This window comes from Acyrthosiphon pisum, chromosome A1 (genome assembly GCF_005508785.2).
Source record: "Acyrthosiphon pisum isolate AL4f chromosome A1, pea_aphid_22Mar2018_4r6ur, whole genome shotgun sequence".
Classification (NCBI taxonomy): domain Eukaryota; kingdom Metazoa; phylum Arthropoda; class Insecta; order Hemiptera; family Aphididae; genus Acyrthosiphon; species Acyrthosiphon pisum.
In genome coordinates, this window is record NC_042494.1 from 41,822,139 (window position 1) to 41,845,968 (window position 23,830).

Below are 23,830 nucleotides of genomic sequence, written 5' to 3' on the forward strand. Positions count from 1 at the left end.
AAAGTTATTTTTTATCAATTATATTTATTTATATTTTATTCAAGAAAATATATTTACTTATAACTTACTTGACTTGATGGAACTTGGCAGGGTTTTAGGGCTCTTAAGCCCTCTCCCCAAACCACATTATTTTTGCCAATGCTGTTAACTAGACTACTCGCATATACAACATTCAACGTTAAACGTTTTTATTTACAAAAATTTCACTAGCCACTAGGGCAACGTATTCAATCCGCCTGGGGTGGATTACACACCAGGTCCATAAAAGTCAAGCAAATTACACTTGAACCAAATTTCACCCAAACTTAGTTCAGAGTTATGCCCACTTAAACTGAAATATAGCAAGTACTATATTCAATTCGCCGAAATCTAGCTCAAAAATAAACCGTGATAATAAAAATTAAATTAGGTTTCGACAATTTTCTATGAAAGCTTCACTTTAAAACAATATTAAATGCAGAATTTTAAAACTTATATAATAACTTATACAATTATATAATATAAATGTACCAACCAAAGATAGGTACATAATTTTACCTGTATAGAAGTTATTAAAAAAAAATTAACACGCAATGACCTTTTCGAAAGATTCAGTAAAATATTTCCAAGAAAAAATTTTTTTTCATTTTAGAAACTTATTATATAGATAATTGGAATTATTCTATGGAATATCTGGAAGAAAACACATTCACAAATATTAATTTGGAGATCACTAGGATGTAACAGAACTTTGCGCATAACAATACATTTCTATTGAAAGAAACCATAGTTTAATTTGACTAGAAAAAAATATACTTTTAATTGATAATCGTAGAAACTCAAAGGGGCAGAACAATGTACTATTATTATAAATTATTATATTATTGGTTTAATGATAGCTGACAATAATGAATAACTAATTATTTGAGTATTGTTATAAGGCATGGAATTGAAATGGCGCAGAGTGCATGTATAGGCGAGTTGGTGATTTAAAGATAATAAAATCACGGTGTTAAAAAAAAATGAAGGCGATTAATGGATTTAAAAACCACTCAATGTCGAGGGTTTTTAAATAAATAAAAAACAAATAAAAGATCGTGTTAACTCGTTTAGCATAATAAGTACATTCCCTTGACCTGATATTACGGGTTTTGTCACGAAAGTACCTATATAATACTGGTATACCTATAACTGCTGTTATTGCTATACATATTCGCGTGATGGCGCGACGGCGTCAAGTGAACAATAACAATATGCAAAACTGTGAAATCGATCGAAACTGATTAAAATATTATCCCGTTACGGTTGTTATACACTTCAAAAGTTATACACCATAAAGTTAAAAGTAAATTGTTCCATATAAATTGCCTATACTTCGATGTATTTTGGTGGATAAGATGTATTATAATTTATTTCAAATAAATTATGTTCGGTATCCATATGGATTACGAAAATACAATTAATATACCTTAAGTAAATTTACGAACTTATAACATATTTTTCTGTGTGTATTTGAAAAGAGATTTATCGTCATTTTCACATCAAGCAATAACATATAAAGACTAATATTATTACATAAGTAACTAAGTCATCGACAATACACGAGCCTTCTGTTAATACCTATAGTAATAAAAATAATTTGCTTACTTTCAATATTAGTTTTGTTTTAGTATAGGGGTTTAATAAAATTGTTGAAGTGAAAAAACAATTACGAACTTTTAACAGTTAACTTAAGTTCTTTTGAGAAAATAGGGAGAAAAACTTTACTTAACAATATTATTATCGTATAATATTATTAAGTAACTTATATAGCTATCTCTATAGAGTTAATATTTTTAAGAAATTCAACTGGACTAGTTGAAATAAAAAATCTAATTGGCTCGACCATATCGATTTGTAAAACACATTATATTATATTAAATACATATTACATATAATTTAATTATTTAAATAATAACGCAAATGTGTACGTGATATACAAATCAACTTGTTTGAATAAAAATAATTTTATATTGATAAGAAGAAATAAACATTAGGTTAACATTGTTTTGATGAAAAATTAAATTACACCTACCGGCCATTACCCAATTTGAGTTATAAAGGTTTAAAATTGTTTATCTTATGAATATTAATATATTAAAACAAAGTTTTCAATAACATTGAAACATGTTTTATTTTTAACACTACGAAAAAACTATTATTGAAAATACTTTTTATCATATTACATTTACACAGGCCATAGCACCGGCAAGAGTGATGTTTCTGTTCTCGTGCCTGCTCATGATGACCATACCGCCGCTGAGACTGACATGCTATGACAAAGCCGAAGACATAATAGCCGTAATCATTATGTTGACCACTTGTCCGTACTTTTTGTTCTTCTGCAGGTACCTATACAAAGCCATATATCATGTTAAAAGAAGGGAACGGATTTATATGCAAATGCAAATCTTTTTTTTCTTCAAATACCAGAAACGTTTGGGAAAGAAAAAACCCATGTTTAAGTCAAACAATTTATTTTTAGACGTTACTCCATTTTTGGTAGACTTGATTTTAGGGATCTTATAATATTATATTTAGCTGTTTTTCTCAACTCACAAGTTAAATCATAAGTTAACTAATTTAAAACAGATAATCCTGTTCGGCAATCTAAAAAGCTAGTTTTACAAATTGATTATTATTATTATAAGTAATGCATAATATGAATAATTTATTATGCAATTGTGCTACATGATTACATTTTTATAAAATATTTTACACTCGATAGACTTCTATCAACAAAATTCTATTTTAATATTCGTGTTAGATTTGAATCTTTAACTAAACTATTATTTACCTTCTAAACTATCAAAGTCACATCATTGTTGACGCACAAATCCGTTTCCGTACCATTTAACACGTATTATAGATACAAAGTGACTTACAAACAAATTCACATAAACTATAGTGCAAAATTTATGATCATACATTTGGTGATCAATATACAATACTTGTATTTATAATAACTAATAAGTGCAGAGGCGTAACCAGGGGTGTTTTGGGTGTTTACCCCCTCCCCCCATTGACTTTTTTTCTCTAATAATAATGTATTACTTATATAATTTATATACGAAAAATGTAGAAAGCTTAGTTGCATTTATACTTAAATCCCTCCCCCCCTTAATTTTATAATCCTCGCTACGCCACTGAATAAATGAGTGCAGTACATTTAACACAAGTTTTTTTTTCGGCAGGGGTTTCAAAACCGTCGGGCCATTCGTGGTGATGATCTATAGGATGGTGATGGGAGACTTGTTGAGGTTCGTTTCCATTTACATGGTGTTCGTGATGGGTTTCTCGCAAGGTGAGAATATTGTCATAACCAAAATGTATGCATAAGTACATTTCTATACGATGTATAAATCATAAAATATAAATCGTATTAGAATTAATCGTTTAAACAGTTGTGTTGGTATAATTGTATAAACATTTAATTAACAATTAACAAACTACCTTAACCAAACGCTAAGTCAACGCTAAACTAGTGATCTTGATATGATATATTATAGTGTCTATGCGTGGCGCGAGGTGAGGTGAGAGAGGTATAAGGCGCGTATATCATAACCATGACAATTTGATGGATTCAGGTTCGGGGGTTCTCAAAATATATCTAAAATAATAAATACATTTTGGGCGGAAAATGGTCATATTGATAACGGTCGAGGGTAACTTTGGCGAAAAACGGTTACGCCCGCGCGAACACGCCACGATCCTTTTTGAAAAAAATATATGTAATCACGTGAACAGATCACGCTTTGGGAATATGTGCGCAAGCGGAATGCTTTCAATCGCTCGGACCGGAAAATAATAAATGACTTGCCACGTGTATTATAGTGTAGGCTGTAAACAAAAATGTTTGATCCCGCAGCTTATTACGTGATTTTCCTGTCTTACGACAATCCGCTGACGCCAGAGGGTATCGATGACTCGGTACTGAACCCGATGCCCACGCCGACCGAGTCCATCATGGCGATGTTCCTTATGTCCGTCAACACGTTCACAGACTACTACACGGCGTTTGACAAGACTAGTCACACGTTGGTCGCAAAGGTACGTTACGTAGTTTTGAGATTTTTTTTATCGATCCCTCCAACCGTGTTTATAACTGTAGGTACCTGCCAATAATTATTAATTAAGTATATAACCTGTATTAAATAATTTATTTAATATTTACTTGCGAACGATTTCGATGTTCGCCACCGATTGGTGATTGATTTAACCGTCCGGCTTAATTCCTCGGTAAACTCTAAAGATTTTTAAGGGAAAAAATGTCCATTTTGTGATTTTGGTTTGCAATTATATGTAATATTATTATGATTTATGCCACCGCCGTACAATAATGTAATTATGTGATTAATTTAGTTTAATCAAACCCATAACCTCTAATCCTGTGCATACTGTTCAGATTTATAAACCACAACAATAGAGATTTTCATCAAAAATTCAAAAGCTTAAAATGGTTTCACCAACAAACAATATTAAATGTGTGAAAAGATAATTGCAATATTTTAAAATGTTACACATACCTTTACGGATCTTAAATTTTTCTTAAAAACTTAATAGTTGTATTGATGAATTTAAGATATTAAAAGAACCTCCGATGTATAATATATTTAGTGTCTTAGTGACGAATGGTGATGATCGTATAGTTGGTATAGTTTGCTACCACTGTATACACTTTATGTATACCTCGCGACTGCGGTGTGTACTGCAGTCGTATTCCGTACCTTTGACATATCTTCACATTTTGTGGGAGGCGGGTAGATCAGAACTCTAAATATGCGTTATTCATAAATATCAAGTTTTGGTTTGTGTGTTCATGTGTGTGTGTGTGTGTGTGTGGACATTTTTTTTTATACATCTCTTTTTTTGAAAATCGTATGCCCATACTATATTATATTTATATAGTCCCCCATTATATCATATCATAATAATATAATACAGACGCGATTCGAACAAAAAAAAAAGACAAAAGCAGAGGAAGAAAAATTACTTCTCGACGCCACCGCGGTGTGCATATATAAGCAACGAGAATCGCAATACATATCATAATAATATATAAGCACGCACGCACGCACGCACACACGCACACAAACAGCATATAATACAGTCTAGTGCATAACAATAAAAAATGAGTGTTGTTATACGGAAATATATATATATATATATATTATGTATGAATTTTTATTTTTTCTGATTATACGAGTGCGTGACACCGCGTACACGTAAAACGACCGACTTGTGTTACACACATTATATATACAGAGTGATCCATTTAGCTCATTAGATAATTTTTTCCGACTAAATATCTGTTTTTCAAGTCGAATTTTTTTTTTTTTTTTATAAGACTATAGTAAGTCAATAGTTTGAACTTTGAAGTACAATTTATTATTCATATGTATAAAAATCTATTCATATTTATTTTTATTTTTTACTCCTTTTTAATTTTCACACTTTGGTAAGTCTATGGTTATTATTTTAATAATATAATAACCTATATTTTAAATTTCATAACTCGAGGCAATAAAATAAGATCTATTTTTTGATGTACTTACCTACTAATATTGAAAATTGAATAAATATTTTTACTTTTTTTATTAATAAGGAATGGATTAGCAGACCACAACTTTTACAGGGCTAATTAGAGAAACACAAAGAATTTAATATCCTATATTGTACTAATATACATCAAATATTTGGTAAACTATTGTGGTATCGATTATTAAATCCAAAAACATACCTAAAATATTCTTTTTTTTTGAAAAACATTAAAATATATGTAGCTATTTAAAAGTGAGTTCAATGAATCACCAGGTATTTTATTACAATATTATGGTGCAAGTTTGCAACACATATTTTTGACGTGTGCGTGCATGTGTGTGAGGGTGCAGTGTGTGGGTGTGTGTGTGCGTGTGTTTTTTAACTCTTTTCTACACACTACGTTTGCCGCGTGAAACGTAGTTTTGCTTTATAGTTTTCATGGTAATCGTGGCCATATTGCTGGTGAACATGTTGATCGCCATGATGGGCAACACTTATCAAAAGATTGCCGAGACCAGAAACGAATGGCAGAGACAAGTGAGTTGGATGTATATTATAATATCTATGTAAATATTGATATAGATTATTACAATTATATAGTATATAAATATGTATAATAGCAAAGCTATGAATATCTCAAAGGTGTTTTGAAATAATTCTTGGTGAAATAATTATATGCGTTTTTGGTAAGTATATAGGTACACTTTGAATAACTAATTGAACAATTTTATTTTTTTGAAGAGGGGAAGTTCAATCTTTTTTCTATACAACAAATAAAAGTGAACAAAGTGTAGATAAGTACGTTATATTTCAGTTGTTTTTAATTTAAACGTTGAAAATGCATGTTAAAAGAAAATAATGTCGATTTTATTGTTAATATTGTACCTAGGTATACAGTGAAACGTTTATACGGTGGACAGTCAGGGAATTAAAATTTAAAATGTCCACTATGGTCGATGGCACTATAGGGAGTTGTTCACTATTGATAAAACCGCTATATAGTGTAAATTTGTGAGGAATTACAAAATTTCCACTATATATAGGGAGGTACAATAAGGATAAATAATATACTATGTAGTATGTACACATTATGTACGAATAAAAAAAAATGGTTATACGGCTTCGTACATAGGTATTAAAATCGGTATTATTTATTACGATTTCATATATAACTATATTAATATTATTTTAATTTATAAAAAGTTGAATATCATTTTATATAAAACGATGTATGTATTAAAAATGAGTAATTATGAATGACCAATATTAAAAAAAAAAAACATCAGCTACCTATTTTTTTTTTTATTGAATATTTTCTTTGTTTTGCAATGTATATTTTGCAGATTAGCTAGCAATGCCTACCAAAGATGATAACCCAATCTCATTTTTTTTATTTTTTTTTTAAAAATTTGTATTATACTAATATTATCTTAAAATAATGTGCACATTCTCGTGATTTTTACGTATTTTGTTAAAATTTGAACTTTAAATGCTTATAAAAAAAAAAATTGTGATTGTGTATTTTCAATGTTTTTCAACTACCATTGTAACATTCAAATATTATTCGCCTTGTATTAAATTTTCAAGCTTTTTGAACAACGAATAAAATTTGAAAGACATTTATAGAAAAAAAAACTAAAAAATTGGAAACTGAAAATGTACGTAAAATGTTACGACATTTGTATAAAACAAGTCAAAATATTTTTAAGGTAATTATTTTCAGTTAGTATTTTATAATTAAGTTTGTCCAACGAACTAACTATATGAAATCCACATTAATTACTTTTGATTGTTGCAAAATAGGTGTGTTTGTATTTATAATATAATCAATTAACCACTGTGTTTGGAGATTTATGATAATAACTACGAATAATTATACTTACGATATAAGTAAAATTATTAAATTTAGTGGTTGTCGTTAATGTCTGGTAAAAGGCGTACCCTGATGGCCAGATATCTTGATTTCAGATTTACAGCCGCAACACGGGTAGGGGAGACTGGCTTAGGTTAGGGTAAAAATATGACGCATTGATGTTTTGATTAGAATTATTGATATTTACGAACCGAATCCGCATTATATACGTAACCTCCTACATTTGATAACAAAAATGTAATTTTTGTCTTATCAACTTTTTTTTTAATCATTTTTAAAAATTAATTTTAAAATATAAAACTCTATGTTCCTTCAATTCTTTTTATTCGAAGTTGAACATAAAAAGGCAAGCAATACTAAAATTATTTTATAAATAAGTTTATTATAATACTTTGGCCATAAAAACTTTAAAAAAAAACTTGTATGAAATCAGGCAAAATGACATAGCAACGTTTATTATTATATTAATTATATTAAAATATATTTCTAAAGTGTTGCTATTTATAATAAAAAAATTAATTTAACTATTAAATTGCAAAAATTTTATAATTTATTTCTATTGCCCAGTATACAATGGTTGCTTATACAAATGACATAGTAGGTACATTTAAAAAAAAAGTGAATTAAAATTAATTGTGTGTATTAAATGTACAATTAGACTTCAGAAATATGTGTATAATATAAATACAAATATTCTACTCAAGTTTCACGTGTTAACTACCTAACATTATTTCTTCAATTTTTTTTTAAATTAAAAAGTGGTACCTATGTCATATTAAGCCAGTCTCCCCTACATAATAATTAATATTAGGTATATATTATACTCAATTATAGTCTGTACTCGACATTATGGACATATAATAACAGGCAAACTCGCGGATTTGTCAAAACGTCGATGATGCATTTCACCGATTAACTATATTATATTAATATAAGCAAATTCAATAAACTATTGTAAATAATTAATAATTATATAGTTGTATTAACAATAATGCACTATAATATAATAGTGCATAACAATATAATATGTTCCTACTGCCTATACGGTTATATCGACTATAATATTATATTATTATGTATTCTCTCTTTCAAAGTCACTGACGACCTATAGGCCTATTATAACAGTATAAAGTTTTCCAACCCTACATTATTCCAACGATTATTCGTTTTCAAGTCGTGAACAGCATCGCGCAAATTGTGTACGTGCAGATTCAATTTCTGTGCATTACTACCGTGGTATATTATATTGGTTACCATAATATACCATATTATATTGCACGAATTTATGTGTGGATGTGCGTGTTGCGTTACACGTGATACGGTATAATAATATTATTATATAGAATTTGCGTTAGCAGCTGTCAAGCACGTCTATTCTCGTCTGCGTAAACTTTTCGCGATCGTGTTTGTTGTAATGTCGAGCCCGGATAAAATTTGTATACAATTATTCAAAGGTATACTGTAACCTACCCAGTACCTACCCCATACCGGGTATTATGCTTAGTTCAAAATCTAATTCACTTTTTATTATTTCCAATTTTTTTTTTCTATTCGTTTAAGTCGGACCGCACGCACCAATACTTACGAGTTACGTTACTTACGTCCTACTTCGTTAATAGAAAATAATCATTATTGTGTCAACGTATTGTGTAATAACGTACCTATCTTTTTATTCGGTTCGATAATAATTATATGTATTACCTATTTTTATAATATTATTTTTTTTAAAGACATGTTCCCAAATATTTTCCAAGTTAGTTTGGAGAAAAGAAAATCGTCGAATTATTAATTAATTTAATTTTTTGCTGAACATTGAAACTGATTTTATCTGCAAAAGGTCATTATAATATCCAGAACGTGTTTCTTCCCGATTGCTAGTTATTATTTTAATTAATTCCATTATAAGAAACACTAATAAAGCCAGCTTTAAATTTTTTCTAAATTCACCTACAATAACATTTTCTTAATGATGTCAAGTTAACATCGTTTATTTTTACTATTTAAATCCATGTCAAATTGAAAATTCCCCGTCGGTCTAATATTGGTTAAAAATAATTTTTTTTATACAAATATTTTCTCTTGCTTGAATTTTAGATTATGATCGGAGCAATGAATGTATTGATTTTACAATGATGTGTGATTCTTTTTTGTGTATATATACACGATTTATGGAGTAGAAAATACTTTGTTTTGAATTCAATTTTTTTCTGGTAGAACAGTAATCTAACTGGTACTTTTAGGATGTAAAATTAAAAATTCTCTGCACTTTTTGAAATAATAATAAAAACCAATGAGTGAATTTACTAGGGGTACCTATACCATGAACCTATATATTGTATGTCATTGAATTTAACACAATATGATTTATCATACTAAAATATTGAAAACATAATACATACAACCCATTTTTAATTTTTAAAACCGACTGTTAACGTTATTTACTGAGCGTGATGGTCAAAACACCATCCACCAACACCGATTTGATGAAATATTTTTAAAATATTATTATAAACTTATTATAGGTATATGGGCAAGTAACACACGATTTAATAGCACACAGATTACATATAAAATTTATTATAATCTGTGATAATAGTAATGGTCAATGTCGGTGTTTACCTAGTGTACAGTAATCAACATATAATATTAATAATAATAATACTTTTATGTTGTGTCGTCGTGACATTTTCAGTGGGCTCGGATCGTACTGGTGGTAGAGAGAGGTGTCAGTCCGTCGCAAAGGCTCATAAAGCTCATGTACTACTCGCAACCGATGTCAGATGGCCGGAGGGCGTTGGTGTTGCGACTCAATCAGACGGTAAGCTTATAATTTCCACATAAGTAAAGGGCTTCTACCTACACCGATATAAGTGTATATAACATATGATATATAGGTAGGCGTTGGTGGTGATATTAGGTCGAAGTGGATTGCAGCTAGGGGCTTGTCCCCTGAAATAATTCCCAGACCCCCCCCCACCAAAAATAAATGGCACTAATACGCTGACGAGTTTTTGGCAATATATTATAATTTTGTCTTGTATCGAAAATGATGCAACAAAACAAATAACTTATTTAACTTATTTAAATTAACGTATTAATTTATAATTTATCATAGGTAACTTATATAGGTGAATAGTAATAAACTAATGACTAATAATTATTTGTGATGGCTACATTTTCTGTTAAGTAGGTACAAATAGTCCGAACTAGGCCGGTTAGTATAGTGTGATCAAAATATCAGATTTAGGTAAATATTTCATTTTAACGCATTAATATTTTTGTTAAATTTTAAACCTATACAACCTATTACAATATAAATAATAACTTAGTTATTTTTAATTGTCATTTAAATGTTTTATGTATTATTGTTGCTGATAGACATGTTAATAGAAATCTGTCAGGTATTTACAGTGACTTTTAATAATATTTTTGATGAACATGAACTTAGTTTTAAAAGTTAATTTTGCTTAAAATTAATTAGTTTCGTTTATTTTGTTCCAATAAGAATATAAAAATATAAAAGTAAATATTTAATCAACAATTGGACCATCTGTAATGTTGATAGATTTATTACATTTTACAATTCTATTTTAGTTGTTACTTGATCCTTATTGTATTCCTATGACGGATCGACAGCAGGCGTGGATATAACGCCTTAGGTACTTAAAATATATCAAATATCACCTTAATTTTCAGTTTATTATTATGGTAAAGAGAATAGGGGAGCAATACACCAATACTATACTTAAAACATATTATATTATATTTCTTATTGACATTTAGACAATTTAAACATTATTTCATCTAGTCCATCCCCCCAACCCCTTTTTTTCATTTCTAGATCCTCGTCTGATTGACAATTGAATAGTAAATTATCCTTAGTTTAATCAATTTGCGACATTATTATAAAAATTACTGATAGAAGTGCCAAAATCGGTGTTTATTTCTTATGTAAACTGATTATGTCAACAAAAATCTGGTATACTTTATAAAATAAAATAGATTATGAACTAGTTCAAATTTTAAACAAACTTTCCAAGTTCTGACTAGCTTACATAGCGTAGCTGAATCAACCCTAATAAATACAATACTTTGTTGTATTAAAACTATGCAATGCATAGTATGTACAATGTATATTTTTTTACACATAAATAACTGCAATAAAATCAATGTTGCCATAACCAGACATAGTGTTTTTGTGTGTGTGAATTATAATGTTATCAACAAAATCAAATTATATTGGTTCTAAAACTATATTGTAGTGTATACAGAATTCACCCGCTTTATGAATAATCAACTGTATATGTAATATGTTCATTTTCGTATTCATTAATGTACTAAGTATGTCGACTGTACAAATTGTGTTTTTTTGTTGAATCCAGTCCAGATTTTAGTATTTTACTAGGTAAGTGAATGTGACACAAATATTTTAAAAGAGCCACAAATGCAAATAGTTCAGGAAGTAGGAAGAAATAGTTATAATGGCATCAGAAATTCTTCAAACAAGAAATTAAAAAATGTCGGTCAATTGAAATTTCACGATTTATGTATACTGTATACACATTGATATGAGTAGGTAATAGGTATATTACATATTCAACTTATCTTGTGCACAAGTTAGTAGGATGCAAGAAGGTTACATAATATTATAGTCCTTGATGCCATTATAGTGTGCATAATGATATACGTATACCTAGGTAGTACACCAACATTATACACAACGATTTAGTTGAATATCAAACATTTGTTTATAATATTCAACAAATGTATGACGAGTAATGTATGTATAAAAAAATACAAAATAAATAAAAAGATAAAAATTATTAAATATTTTCAACTGTATTGTTACACAGTCACGAGATCGAAAAATAAAAACAAACAAAAAAATAATAATAATAATAATAATAATAATAATAATAATAATCATAATCATAATAATAATAATAAAATTACAGTACAAAACACAGTAAAGAGTATAAACACAATTACATAAACAATATAATAAATATACAGCAAATTGGATTTTTCAGTTGTCCGCACAAACACATAGATTACTACAAAATATGGTTCACAAGAGATTCTAAAATGGACATAGTACTAATAGTAAAGTAGTATCTTATTAGTAATAGGTCGAAATTATTGGCCGGTATAAATGTCAGCGTACAATTCATATTTCATCTATAATATGATTCAGTTTTTTTTTTTTATTGTTATAGGAAATATTTTATTATTTTTATTTTATTTTTTAAAATATTTAATGTACGTAGGATGAAGACAAGGAGCAAATGAAAGAGATATTGGAAATGAAACGCATTCACAATCGCTATGTAGAAAGAATGCGCGCCAGAGACCTGAGCAGCAAACTATCGTCTTCGTGCGGAAAAAATGCAAACAATGGGACATTTAATCTAAAAGCAAATGAATAATATTTGTAAAATAATAATTTAAGTCGATAAGAAGTATGTACAGAATTATACATAGAATTACATATATATATATAGGTATATATATCATGTATAGCTGTATAAAATACATAAATTATATTTATAATGTATATAATATAATTAAGATACATTCAGAAAAGATGTTTTATTAGCTATAATCAGAAAAAATAATATATGGGAAAGAAAAACATAAAAACCAACAATATAAATCTTAAATGTAATGAAAAAGAAAAAATATTAATTTAATCAGACATGTACAAACTGATTACAGTAAAAAGTTGTCCTAAACATCTAAGAAAAAAGACAAACAAAAAGGAAAAATTTCAATATTCTCTGGCAAATGTTTTAATTGTCTATTCTTAAATGTAAATAACTGATGAACTTTACTTTAACTAATTTGTTTAAATTTTCAAATATTTTATAATTAAATAATTTTTTAACTTAACAGAGCACACACTAAAACTTATTAAAGGTAAATTTTTTTTCGATATAGGAATTTTATTTAATTTTTGCTTAAAACGAGTTTCGAAACTCAAAAAGAATTGATTTTATCAGTCTCCAATTCCCAAAAATCTTAATATTAATAAAATGATTATGATAATGGCGTACAACATTTACTTAATAATATTTTTTCACTCCAAATCTCTTCCTTTTATACAAAATAATACCTAATTAATTATAATAATAATAATAATAATAATAATAATAATACAATTATGTTTAGTTAATAGTAATATGCTAAATATGAAAAACAACAATTATTTTTCCTTGTGTTTTATTTTTAAATTTATGTAATTAAATATTTGGATGTGTGTATAAATTCAATAAATACACTAATTATTTTTTATTATCATTATTTTTTTTCCTTTTTTTATAACTTTTTGTTTAGACATAACAAAGCAAGAATACTGGATCTGAATATTATAACAAAAATTATTGTATCCATAATAGGAAGAAAAACAACATTAAATTTTGCTAAATGTTCAATAACTGGCCATTGATAATTTCATTACCTACACTCAAAATATAAGAAGACCGAGGAACATATTATACACTGTGACCACCAGAAAACTAGTACACCACGCAAGCAACATTATCGCTCAATCCATGTAAATTGAATTAATTTGAATAATATGTCAAACAAATTACATAGACGAAAACCCAAAATCAATAGCACCGATTTTTTTTGTATACAAATAAAAAAGGGCGTTTTAAGATTTTATAAAGACAAATATAACAAGAAAACTATATTTTAAAAAATAATAATAATAATAAATTAATAAATTTAAAAAAAATATTTTATCCTATTAATTACATTTTAAGTATTAATAATATGTAAATAACAATAGTAAATAAAAAAAAAAATGTAAGAATTCTATTGCTATTACTGCGTATACTTTTATATTGCAAATAGTTGAGGTTAAATGTTAAATATAACAATATATTGCAAAATGAAAATTCATAAAACATTTTTCAACAAAAGGTTTTAATATATACATATTATATATAAAAAATGTATGCAAAATTATACAAATATTGAATAAAAGTAAAAGATAAATGACTTATGGAAACACAATTGGTAGTCAAAATCTTTGAACATTGAACATAATTAAACATCATAATAGCTAATAGCTATTATTTGTCATACAATTTATATTAAAACATTGTAATTTACTATAAAACACATTTAATAAGAAGCCCAAAGTATTATTGTTTAAACGGTATTCACTTGTGGCATCATGAGAACTAATATGTTTGTAAATATTCTAATTAGTATTTACAATAGTAAAATGTTTATTAACATAAGTTATTTCCAATTGAGTATAATAATATATAACATGTATCGGGAAATTGTATAGAAATCTGAAACAGTGTGAACGACCTTATACAAGACAGTGTTTCAGAATTTTTTTAAGAAGATATAGAAGAAAAAAGAGGGTTGTTGGTAACATAAACTGTACAACCTCTTTTTTTAATGAAGTCACGAAGCTTGTTTACCAACAATAACACCAGGTCTGGAGGGCCGTACGGGACTGTTTGATGTTACCACCGTTGTACTCTGAGGAGTCTGAGAACCACTGTGGAACTGGAGGAAAGGGTTCATTTCCACCTATAAAAATAAATTTATTTTAGCTGTATACATCAATTTACAAGTTTGAAAGCATGTTCCAAACAAAACTTACCTTCAACAATTTCTGATTGCTAGTTGCCGCGTGTTTGGTTAACGCAAGGGGTGCTTCCTGATGATCATCACTAAACAGGTGATCACCCTCTAGGTGTCTAATTGCTTCGACAATGGTCTCCAAATTTTGTCTGGAGGTACTGGTGAGGTAAACGCGCGCGGACGGCAGTACTTGCTGTTGCTGTGGGACTTGCTCATCTTTGACTGGATTCAATCGATCATCTTCAGGTGCAACGGTGAGCTCAGTCTTACCCAGCGCAGTATCTTCTTCCGGCTCTCGCTGTATAACCAGATTGTCAGACTCGTTTACTTCGATAATCTCAATACTTTCCTCGCCAACCACACACTGAAATATAAAAAAAAATTGTTTTAAAGCGACAAACTTTATAAAAGACAACAAATAAAACATTATAATCCTCTTACCGTGTTTGTATTATGATGGTATTGGATTGTAGTCTGGGTGTTGTCTGTGGTAGTTTTTGGATCCACAAACACTTCGCCTAAACGGGCTGAATACACTTTCACTTGCTCTTCTAACTCGACACGTAGACTTTGCTCTCGCTCTAATTGCGCTCTTAACTCAGCTACCTCGTCGATCATCAGTCCTCCGTCTTCTAAACCTTAAAATATAAATTATTGTTAATGAAAAAATGTCAAACAATGTAGTACTATATTTTTTGTATATTCTCTAGTTTTTTACAGCAAACCCAACTGTTCATACTCATTTGACTACGCATTTAAACTTATTACATATACATTATTTAGAAGGACCATAAGTGATAAAGTAAACAAATTAATCAGAAAAAAATGTACATACAGATAAATTATAAAATATATCAACTATATTATTTGCTTGCATCAATGAAAGATAATGAATCACAGATCAATTGACTGTAACAAACTAGTACAGCATATAGGTCAATAAAATTTCTGCCAATCAAACGGTGTATCTTCTGAGATGGTAAAATAAAAACCAACAGGAAATGTTTCGAAATAAAATTAAGAATTAAATTATCGAAATTCCTCAAAATCTACTATTAATTATTTGGTTAGATAGGTAACTGAAATGGAAGGGTTAAATATTTTAATTCAATCGACAAATCATTACATACGAAAAACGACTGAGCGTAGACTCGTGTCAACATATAATTATTATAATATATTAAATTAAAACAAGTCATTTATTTTTCTATTAGAAATACTATAGGTTAAACTAATTTTTGCCAAAAATATCGAATGTATTATTTTGAATCAATTCTTCTATACTGTACAACGGCGTTGGTATAGACTATGGGTAGGTACTTGTGAATACCTTAAAATTAGTGTAATTATTATACTGAAAATATTATTGTGTATAAACTATAAGATAATAAAATTGTAAATCCTATGAATGTGTTTAACTACGAAATAATAAGTAGCAAATTGTCATGATTTTTATAACATTTGAACTTCAAACAGTAATAAAAAATTCTGCCCATATGTATTCTCATATTAAAAACCACGTGGACCTCATATTTTCAAGCTTTTAAACCGCGTAAAAAAATCTGTCTTAATTTACTTATTTATTTTCGAATTACAAAAAAAAAACCAAAATCAATTTTGAAGAAAACTGGTATACGTAAATATTCTATAATTTTTTTATTTTAGTTATTCTTGATAATTTCGGAAAGTACTCAGCATTTTTTTTATTTTTGACCCTCTATCCTACGCCAAAGTTCAAACAAGATTCATAAAAAACCACTTTATTGTAAGACTGTAAATAGCTCCTCTCAGAATTTAAAAATAATATTATTTTAACATAATATTATCATGTTAATTTCTTCGTAGATTTTCCCCAAATAAACATTTATACTGACTTCCAAAAGAATATTACGAACAAACAATAATGTTTAAAATGTCTTGTCATGTGTCACTGAACCATGTTATGGAATATGGATTCAGTATAGGAGCTATACATTATATAAATAATAACACGCGTAATTTAGTTCGAAATATTTAACTTAAAAATGTAATTTAATCGCTTTGTAAGCAGTTATTTAAATGCACCAACATCAACTTCCTAGTTCCCGTTATTATGTGTCATAAATCAAAATGTAACCACACATAATATTATTGTATATAAACATTAAACAAAATCGTAACCCTAACGTATAAAACAGAATAAGCACAATATACCACGATTCAAAAATAACTGTATAAACAATTAATAAACAACGCAGTGTAATAGTTATATAAAACACCCACCCCCTCCCTCTTTTTTTAATTTACTCGCTATATTTGCACTTTTACTTAATAATAGTAAGAAATGAGAATATCACCCAAAATTTAACCCTCAAAAGTATCATGGTTTCGTTTAACTGTACACAAAACAACTAAAACGTTTTAAATAATAACCATTTATCAGAGGGCAACCTATTATTTATAAATTTTGGTAGGTAACTGTTTAAATCTTAAACGATTCGTAACTTCGTAAGATAAATTAATTAGAATCTATACTTTACAATATTATTACTATATTATTCTTAAACATAATTATTAGACAAACAATGTGAATTGTGTACAAAATCTAGAAATATGATTAATATTTACTAGAGAGATCAAAACGCATATCATCACAAATAAATTACTATACCAATGCCTATAATTGCAGTTCTATTGTCCGCTAAACACATTCCCACATACTACAAGAGTGGCAGAGAATTATTTTAGATATACCGTATACGGTATACGTCCTAACCTATTAATCTCTGATAGCCCGAATCCAAAAATACCATAGTAAATTGGTTCGAAGTCATTTTAATTTCAAAAAACCCACATTTTTTAACTTTCCTTTTAGGTCGCAACTTTGCAGATTAATGTAATGTGTTAATATAGGTATATTATGAGTTTGAATTTTTTAACCAATTAGTAATTGTTTAAAATATGAAAATTTTGTAACTATATAAATGCCCAATATTGACAAGGCAAAAAAAATATTGTTGGTTAAAAACGGGTTACACAACTCGACAACAACAATTTTTCAATTTTTATTAAGTTATATAATCGGCAATTTAACTATACTCAGTCACTAATAATTAAACGTTTTTCATAAGTCAAAATAATTAAATATTCATAGCATGTGCCTATGTATTTGTTTTATGTTAATGCAACAAGAGCCGAAACTATGATTTTTTTTTTAAATCCATAAAATGTATATCTATATTTTTCAGTGTGAGACAGTTCTGCGGTAACAGTTTACACGTATCTAGCTCAATAAATCGTAATCAATAGGTATTTAAAACTTTTAATTCATACAATCATACGCATGTTTATTGTATGATGTACCTACATATTATTTATAGTATATTCATTATATAAAAATGATGAGTGTACTACTTAACCTATAAGTTCGAATCGTAGAACAAAACAGTAAAGAAATATATAAAAAAAAATTGAATTATTACAAATCGAAAACCTTTAAGAACGAATTAAAACAAACTATTGTTCTATATAATATCGTACATTTTTTAAATATATTGTTAAAAAATACGACACTAACTTTTCAAAATGAATTGAAAAAATAAACCATAATACTGAGACCATTTTTAACCATATTTTGTTGTATAGTAATAATTTTGGGTTATATGCAAGTTTACAATAATTATCGTTAACAGCTGCAGCTGCACGCGAGTTCTTTTATTTACAGATACTGCGTACACAGCAATGACGGACATCTTTACACAACGACCATTGCTAAACAAAAAAATTCGATTGTGTCCATTTTATTATAACGACGAGTTACTTTATTTAAATTTATTTCAATAATGTATAAAACATCATAATTTACTCTGCGCAGAACACGAGACAAAACGAATATTCCCCAAAAAAAAAAAATATATACATCACGTCGAAAAGAAAAACGCCAACCGATCGGACACGCGATACAATATATTACAATATATATAGACATAAATACATAATAATATTATAGTTTACCTACTCAGACAACGGAGACACGCTAAGCGCATCTGTCCCGTTCGTCGTTATAATAATATCAGAACGGCGGTGACATGATATAATATTATATTATTACAGGGGCGGTTCTTGACAATTCCTAAAGGAGAGGGGAGGCCGAAAACATATACATAAAATCCCACTATTTTCCGTCAACATGGGTGCATGAGAATTAATTTCATGTACTACAGAGCTACACACTTATACCAATATATAATGAAATTAGTTTTATTTATGTTTTAACAGCTATATTATAGATATTAGAGCTACTACGTATTTACACACACAACCATCACTGTACTATTATGATAACGGCGGAAGAGGTGGGTAACGAGGACGTTACAAGTGCGAAGGCGGACATCGTTGATTGGTGAGTATGTGGGTGGGGGGAGGCTTGGTACCTCAAAAAATCAAACTTCCTAATTCCCCAGTCATAGATTTTCTGAATTATTATTACAATAAGAATGAGAAAAACCAAATATTAATTTCCATTTTGTAAGTATGTATTTATAAATTTATCAATTACCACTTAAAAGCCTATTATTAAGAGTACGTTACATCCGCATGCGTTGCCTCCGTCTTACCAATGCACAACATGGAAAAAACAGTTGTTGCCTTCCTATGTAGCAACTATATGCTCCCGCTGTATTTATAGTAGAATTACCAAAATTCCATAAAACATAAGGATAAAGTTTATCTGTGTCGTAGCGTTTTGGTTTTTTGCATAGACATATTAATAAATGGACTGATCGTAGAAAGAGAGGTTCGTATACTAACATTGTTAGAAAGAAATAGCATACAACTTAAGACGGTCATAAAAGAACAAATTACATATCATGGAGTATAATATTTTAAATTTTATATATAGTAATATTAATATTTAACATTTATATTATTATCATGATCATCCATAGACAAATTATTGTGTTATCGCCTCCAAATTTTGCTTGTCATTCCATGATATCTAATTTTTTGCTCTATGATTTTCTTAAACTATGCTCTATCTCTTTCACATTCATGTTTAATATCTTTGATTTCTTTCTAACAATGTTGGTCTCACGGTGACATAGGCGGGGTGTGTGGGGGACGCAGTCCATTTATTAATATGTCTATGGTTTTTTGATAGCACTTACCAATCATTTTTAATAATTAAAGGGATCAGACACCAGTTATCACCAAATTTAAAGAGGAGAGAATATATTTTTGAAATAATTATATATTATCCAACCCGTAAATATTTTTAACGGAGATGACACAATACTACTACTATTTAAAAATAATATACAACAGTATGTCTAAGAAAACGTAAGACTATGTAGCTTCCTGATTATTACATTTTAAAAGAGAATATGACGTTTTCTCAGAAATATTCTTCTCTTCAGTATTGGAAAGGGTGTTTAAACACAATCTTTTCTTAACTTTGTTATGAGATTTTTCAATGTACAATAGTTTGGTTTTCGAGAATGCGTTTTTGTTGCATTTTGTCGTATGAGCTAAGACAAAAATAGTTACATCAATCTAGGGCGCCACCGTTTTTCTTAGTAATATGTAATAGTTAGATCAATAATATTATGCTATGCTGCTCATTAAATATTAAACGGAAACATTTTCTCCCACTAACCGAGAGTCTTCTAAAGACTTTAGTGTGCTTATTAAATTATTAAATTATTAAATTGTTTTCTTCTAATAATTATTATCTTTATTGATTTGTACCTCGTGATAAATATTATGTAAATAAGTGCGTAATTTAACTTGAGATAATATTAGCCACCCCTCTACCACCCTAAAGATCAACCAAACATCCTCCGCCCTTTATGTGCGGGCGACGATTTAAATACGGAGGCGGCATGGTGATAAATGGTGATCGACGATGAATAAGGAGCCTAAGGCGGTAATGACATGAACAGCGTTAGAAAATACGATGCACATAATATATTATAATAATATTACCTGATGAGGTGCCGATCACTTGGATGTTATCGGGAGATATCGCGCCGCTGCGATGATCACCGTCAACGTTCGTATTCAAAATCACAACACCTATACAAAACGGAGAAAAAAATCATTACAATCATCGCACTCCACCGGGCCACATTCGGAATTATTGTTGTATTGTTTCGGGGTTTTATGTATTCCATTATTATTTTCTCGTTGGTCGGATGAATGGAATACACATTACATGCGTACCGTACAAACGCACAGTACCCATACACTGCAGCCGCCGCGGGTCTGTAGCCTATCGTAATATATATATATATATATATATATATATTACGATAGTGGGAAACGGCGGAAAACGAGAAAAACACAATAATACTCGGGGGAAAAAACGTAAAATAAAATATAATAACAATAAAAACACCTGGCTCACGCTGTATCGTATAGTGGTCTCCATGCCTAGATCTCTCTCTCACTCCCGCTCCCTCTGTCTGTCTATCTATCTATCTATCTCTCTCGATTGGGCATATAATATTATATAAAATAATAATAAGCGAGATCTAACTACAAAAGGGATAATGCCATTTTTTCCGTGTATAAACCTGCAAGTCCTGTCACACACCACACTGCAGCGTATAGTAAAACGAGTTAGTGCGTGCGTGCAGCATCCGTATGACGGTATAATAATATTATACGCAATTTAAGTGGCACGGCGGCGGAAAAGAGAAGAATGTAAAAATATAAACGTAATAACCGGCAGGTGCTGCCACCTTGCCGCGCCGCGGCGGTGACCCTCCTCTCCGCTCTCTTCACCACACCACAACAAGCCAAAACCGCCCGACGCAGATGTAGCTCGTCCGCTATCCAACCCCCCCCCCAAGTTTCTGACGCAAAGCCGCGTACTCACCGGTGGAGTCGTCGATTTTGCGTTTCTTGTGCACGCTGGCCGTGCTCAACAGCTCGCCCTCTTGCTTGCTCACCAGCCGCTTCAGCTGACAGTTTTGCGACAGAAGTCTCGTCTTCTCCTGTTCCAGCTGGTATATGTAGTCGGCCGTGTGCTGTAGGATTGCAGCCTGCAAAAATAATAAAAATATTGGATGAAAAAAATATCAAGATTAACTGTGAAGTTTAATTTATAGGTGACCCCTTCACTGCGCTTTACAAAAGATCTTGAAATGTGGCGCGTCGCTACGCATGGAAAGGTTTTAAGGTAGAGCAAATAGAAGAACGGTTGATACGAGTAATATCTATGCGTGTCTTTAAATTTAAAATACTGCATAAACGTGTGAAACTGTAAAGAGCTCTGCCTGAGAAATTGGCTAGGTCCAGACTTGGGGTCTGGACTTATAATACAAGCGGCGACGTTAGGGCGCGGTCCAACGACCAACTCTTTCGGTTTACTAAACAGCACATGGCACAATATGGTTTGTATAAAAATAGATACGTACATTATTATATTATAACATGAGAGCGTTTTAGGTGTGGGGAGCGGATGGACTTGGGATCGGTGCATATTCCACATCCCTAATTGTATTTAATAGGTAAGTAGTGTATAGAGATCCCTCAATACGATATATAACTATGCTGAGACACTAGGCGGACTCACACGTTTGGATAATAGGAATATAGGATAGGTTTGTTTGAAGAAATAATATGGTTCATTTTTGAGTTATTAATATCAATAGTACAATAGTATAATATATTCAATATTGTATTTATTAACTTATACCTAGAATGTGTGGACAAAGTGAAACATATTTGACCAAGAGTGTGGCTATAAGTTACAACTTGGATCTGGACATGCGTATATTACACGTGACAATGTCAGGGCCCGGACAACGTCCTATAATATTTAAAAAATTTCCTATACTTATTATATTTAAGTCCCAACGAATGCTGGGAATGTGCCTATAGAGAGGCGGCGATGTTAAGACGCGGCCCAACTACCAAACGAAGTCTTGGACGCGTTAAGACTAATACTGATTCCATAGCATATCGGGATTAAAATTTATACGAAGTCTCGCATTACACGATAGGGAAAAGTAGTGTAAGTACTGGGCGTCAAAGAAGACCAACCAGACGATTTTGTACAAGATCACTCGTTGTGGATCATAGAGAATACGATAATATTCCAAGGATTTATGAGTGGGTTTGCCGAGAATGTGTTGTTTTCGGCAGCTCCGTGAACTAACTTGCTTTTATTGTTTAATTGTTAGTGTCGGATTTTTGTAATCGGTGAACGGGTTTGCCGTGAAAGTGTTTGGTCCAGACAGGCTCGCGAAAGACGAGCACCGGCGGCATATATTTGAATGGTGACCAAAAATTGTCGGCACCAGAGGTCTTCGTATTATGTGTACCTATAATTTATTATTGTAGTTGGCTAAAATTTGTATTTAGACTATAGAGTATTGTATGTGTAGGTAAATGTTTTTACGTTTACATTTATACATTTTTTTGTTATAGCATTGTTGTTGACTGTTGTAAGCTGTTGGATAGAAACTATAATACACAATTTAAAAAAACACGCCTATTGTTTTAGTAAAGGATATAACCACTGGGTAATAGAAATTTGCCACTGGTAACACTGATTTCAGGGATCAGTTATCGTGAGCTCGACTTTAGTTGTATGATAGGTACCTACATGGCTACAGTTATAACCTTGTATAAAGAAATATAGGAAAATACTGCAGATCACTATACTTAAACTAAATATTGCATAGACTATCTAGTCATTATGTACAGGCAATTTAATTTTGATTAGTAGGCATACACTTGTGACTAACGTATACATACATTTACAAATACTAGAAATAAAAATTAAGTTTACGTTTTATATACAGA

General features: G+C 29.8%; 2 protein-coding genes across 2 annotated transcripts in view; one reads left to right on the forward strand and one right to left on the reverse strand.

The window, feature by feature from the left end:
• Window positions 1-12,926, forward strand: part of LOC100160148 (transient receptor potential cation channel subfamily V member 5) — a 54,149-nt gene extending 41,223 nt beyond the window's left edge. The window contains exons 12-17 of the mRNA XM_016802803.2: window positions 2,215-2,366; window positions 3,213-3,322; window positions 3,887-4,068; window positions 5,980-6,096; window positions 10,125-10,250; window positions 12,700-12,926. Of these exons, the coding sequence (XP_016658292.1) occupies window positions 2,215-2,366; window positions 3,213-3,322; window positions 3,887-4,068; window positions 5,980-6,096; window positions 10,125-10,250; window positions 12,700-12,858 (846 nt within the window). The 3' untranslated portion in view covers window positions 12,859-12,926. The remainder of the gene's footprint in view (window positions 1-2,214; window positions 2,367-3,212; window positions 3,323-3,886; window positions 4,069-5,979; window positions 6,097-10,124; window positions 10,251-12,699) is intronic.
• A 1,549-nt stretch (window positions 12,927-14,475) lies between these two features.
• Window positions 14,476-23,830, reverse strand: part of LOC100161809 (transcription factor AP-4) — a 36,204-nt gene continuing 26,849 nt past the window's right edge. Inside the window, exons 3-7 of the mRNA XM_001945263.5 lie at window positions 21,897-22,062; window positions 21,002-21,091; window positions 15,482-15,678; window positions 15,060-15,404; window positions 14,476-14,986 (exon numbers count right to left, since the gene is read on the reverse strand). Coding sequence (XP_001945298.2) covers window positions 14,858-14,986; window positions 15,060-15,404; window positions 15,482-15,678; window positions 21,002-21,091; window positions 21,897-22,062 — 927 coding nt within the window. The 3' untranslated portion in view covers window positions 14,476-14,857. The remainder of the gene's footprint in view (window positions 14,987-15,059; window positions 15,405-15,481; window positions 15,679-21,001; window positions 21,092-21,896; window positions 22,063-23,830) is intronic.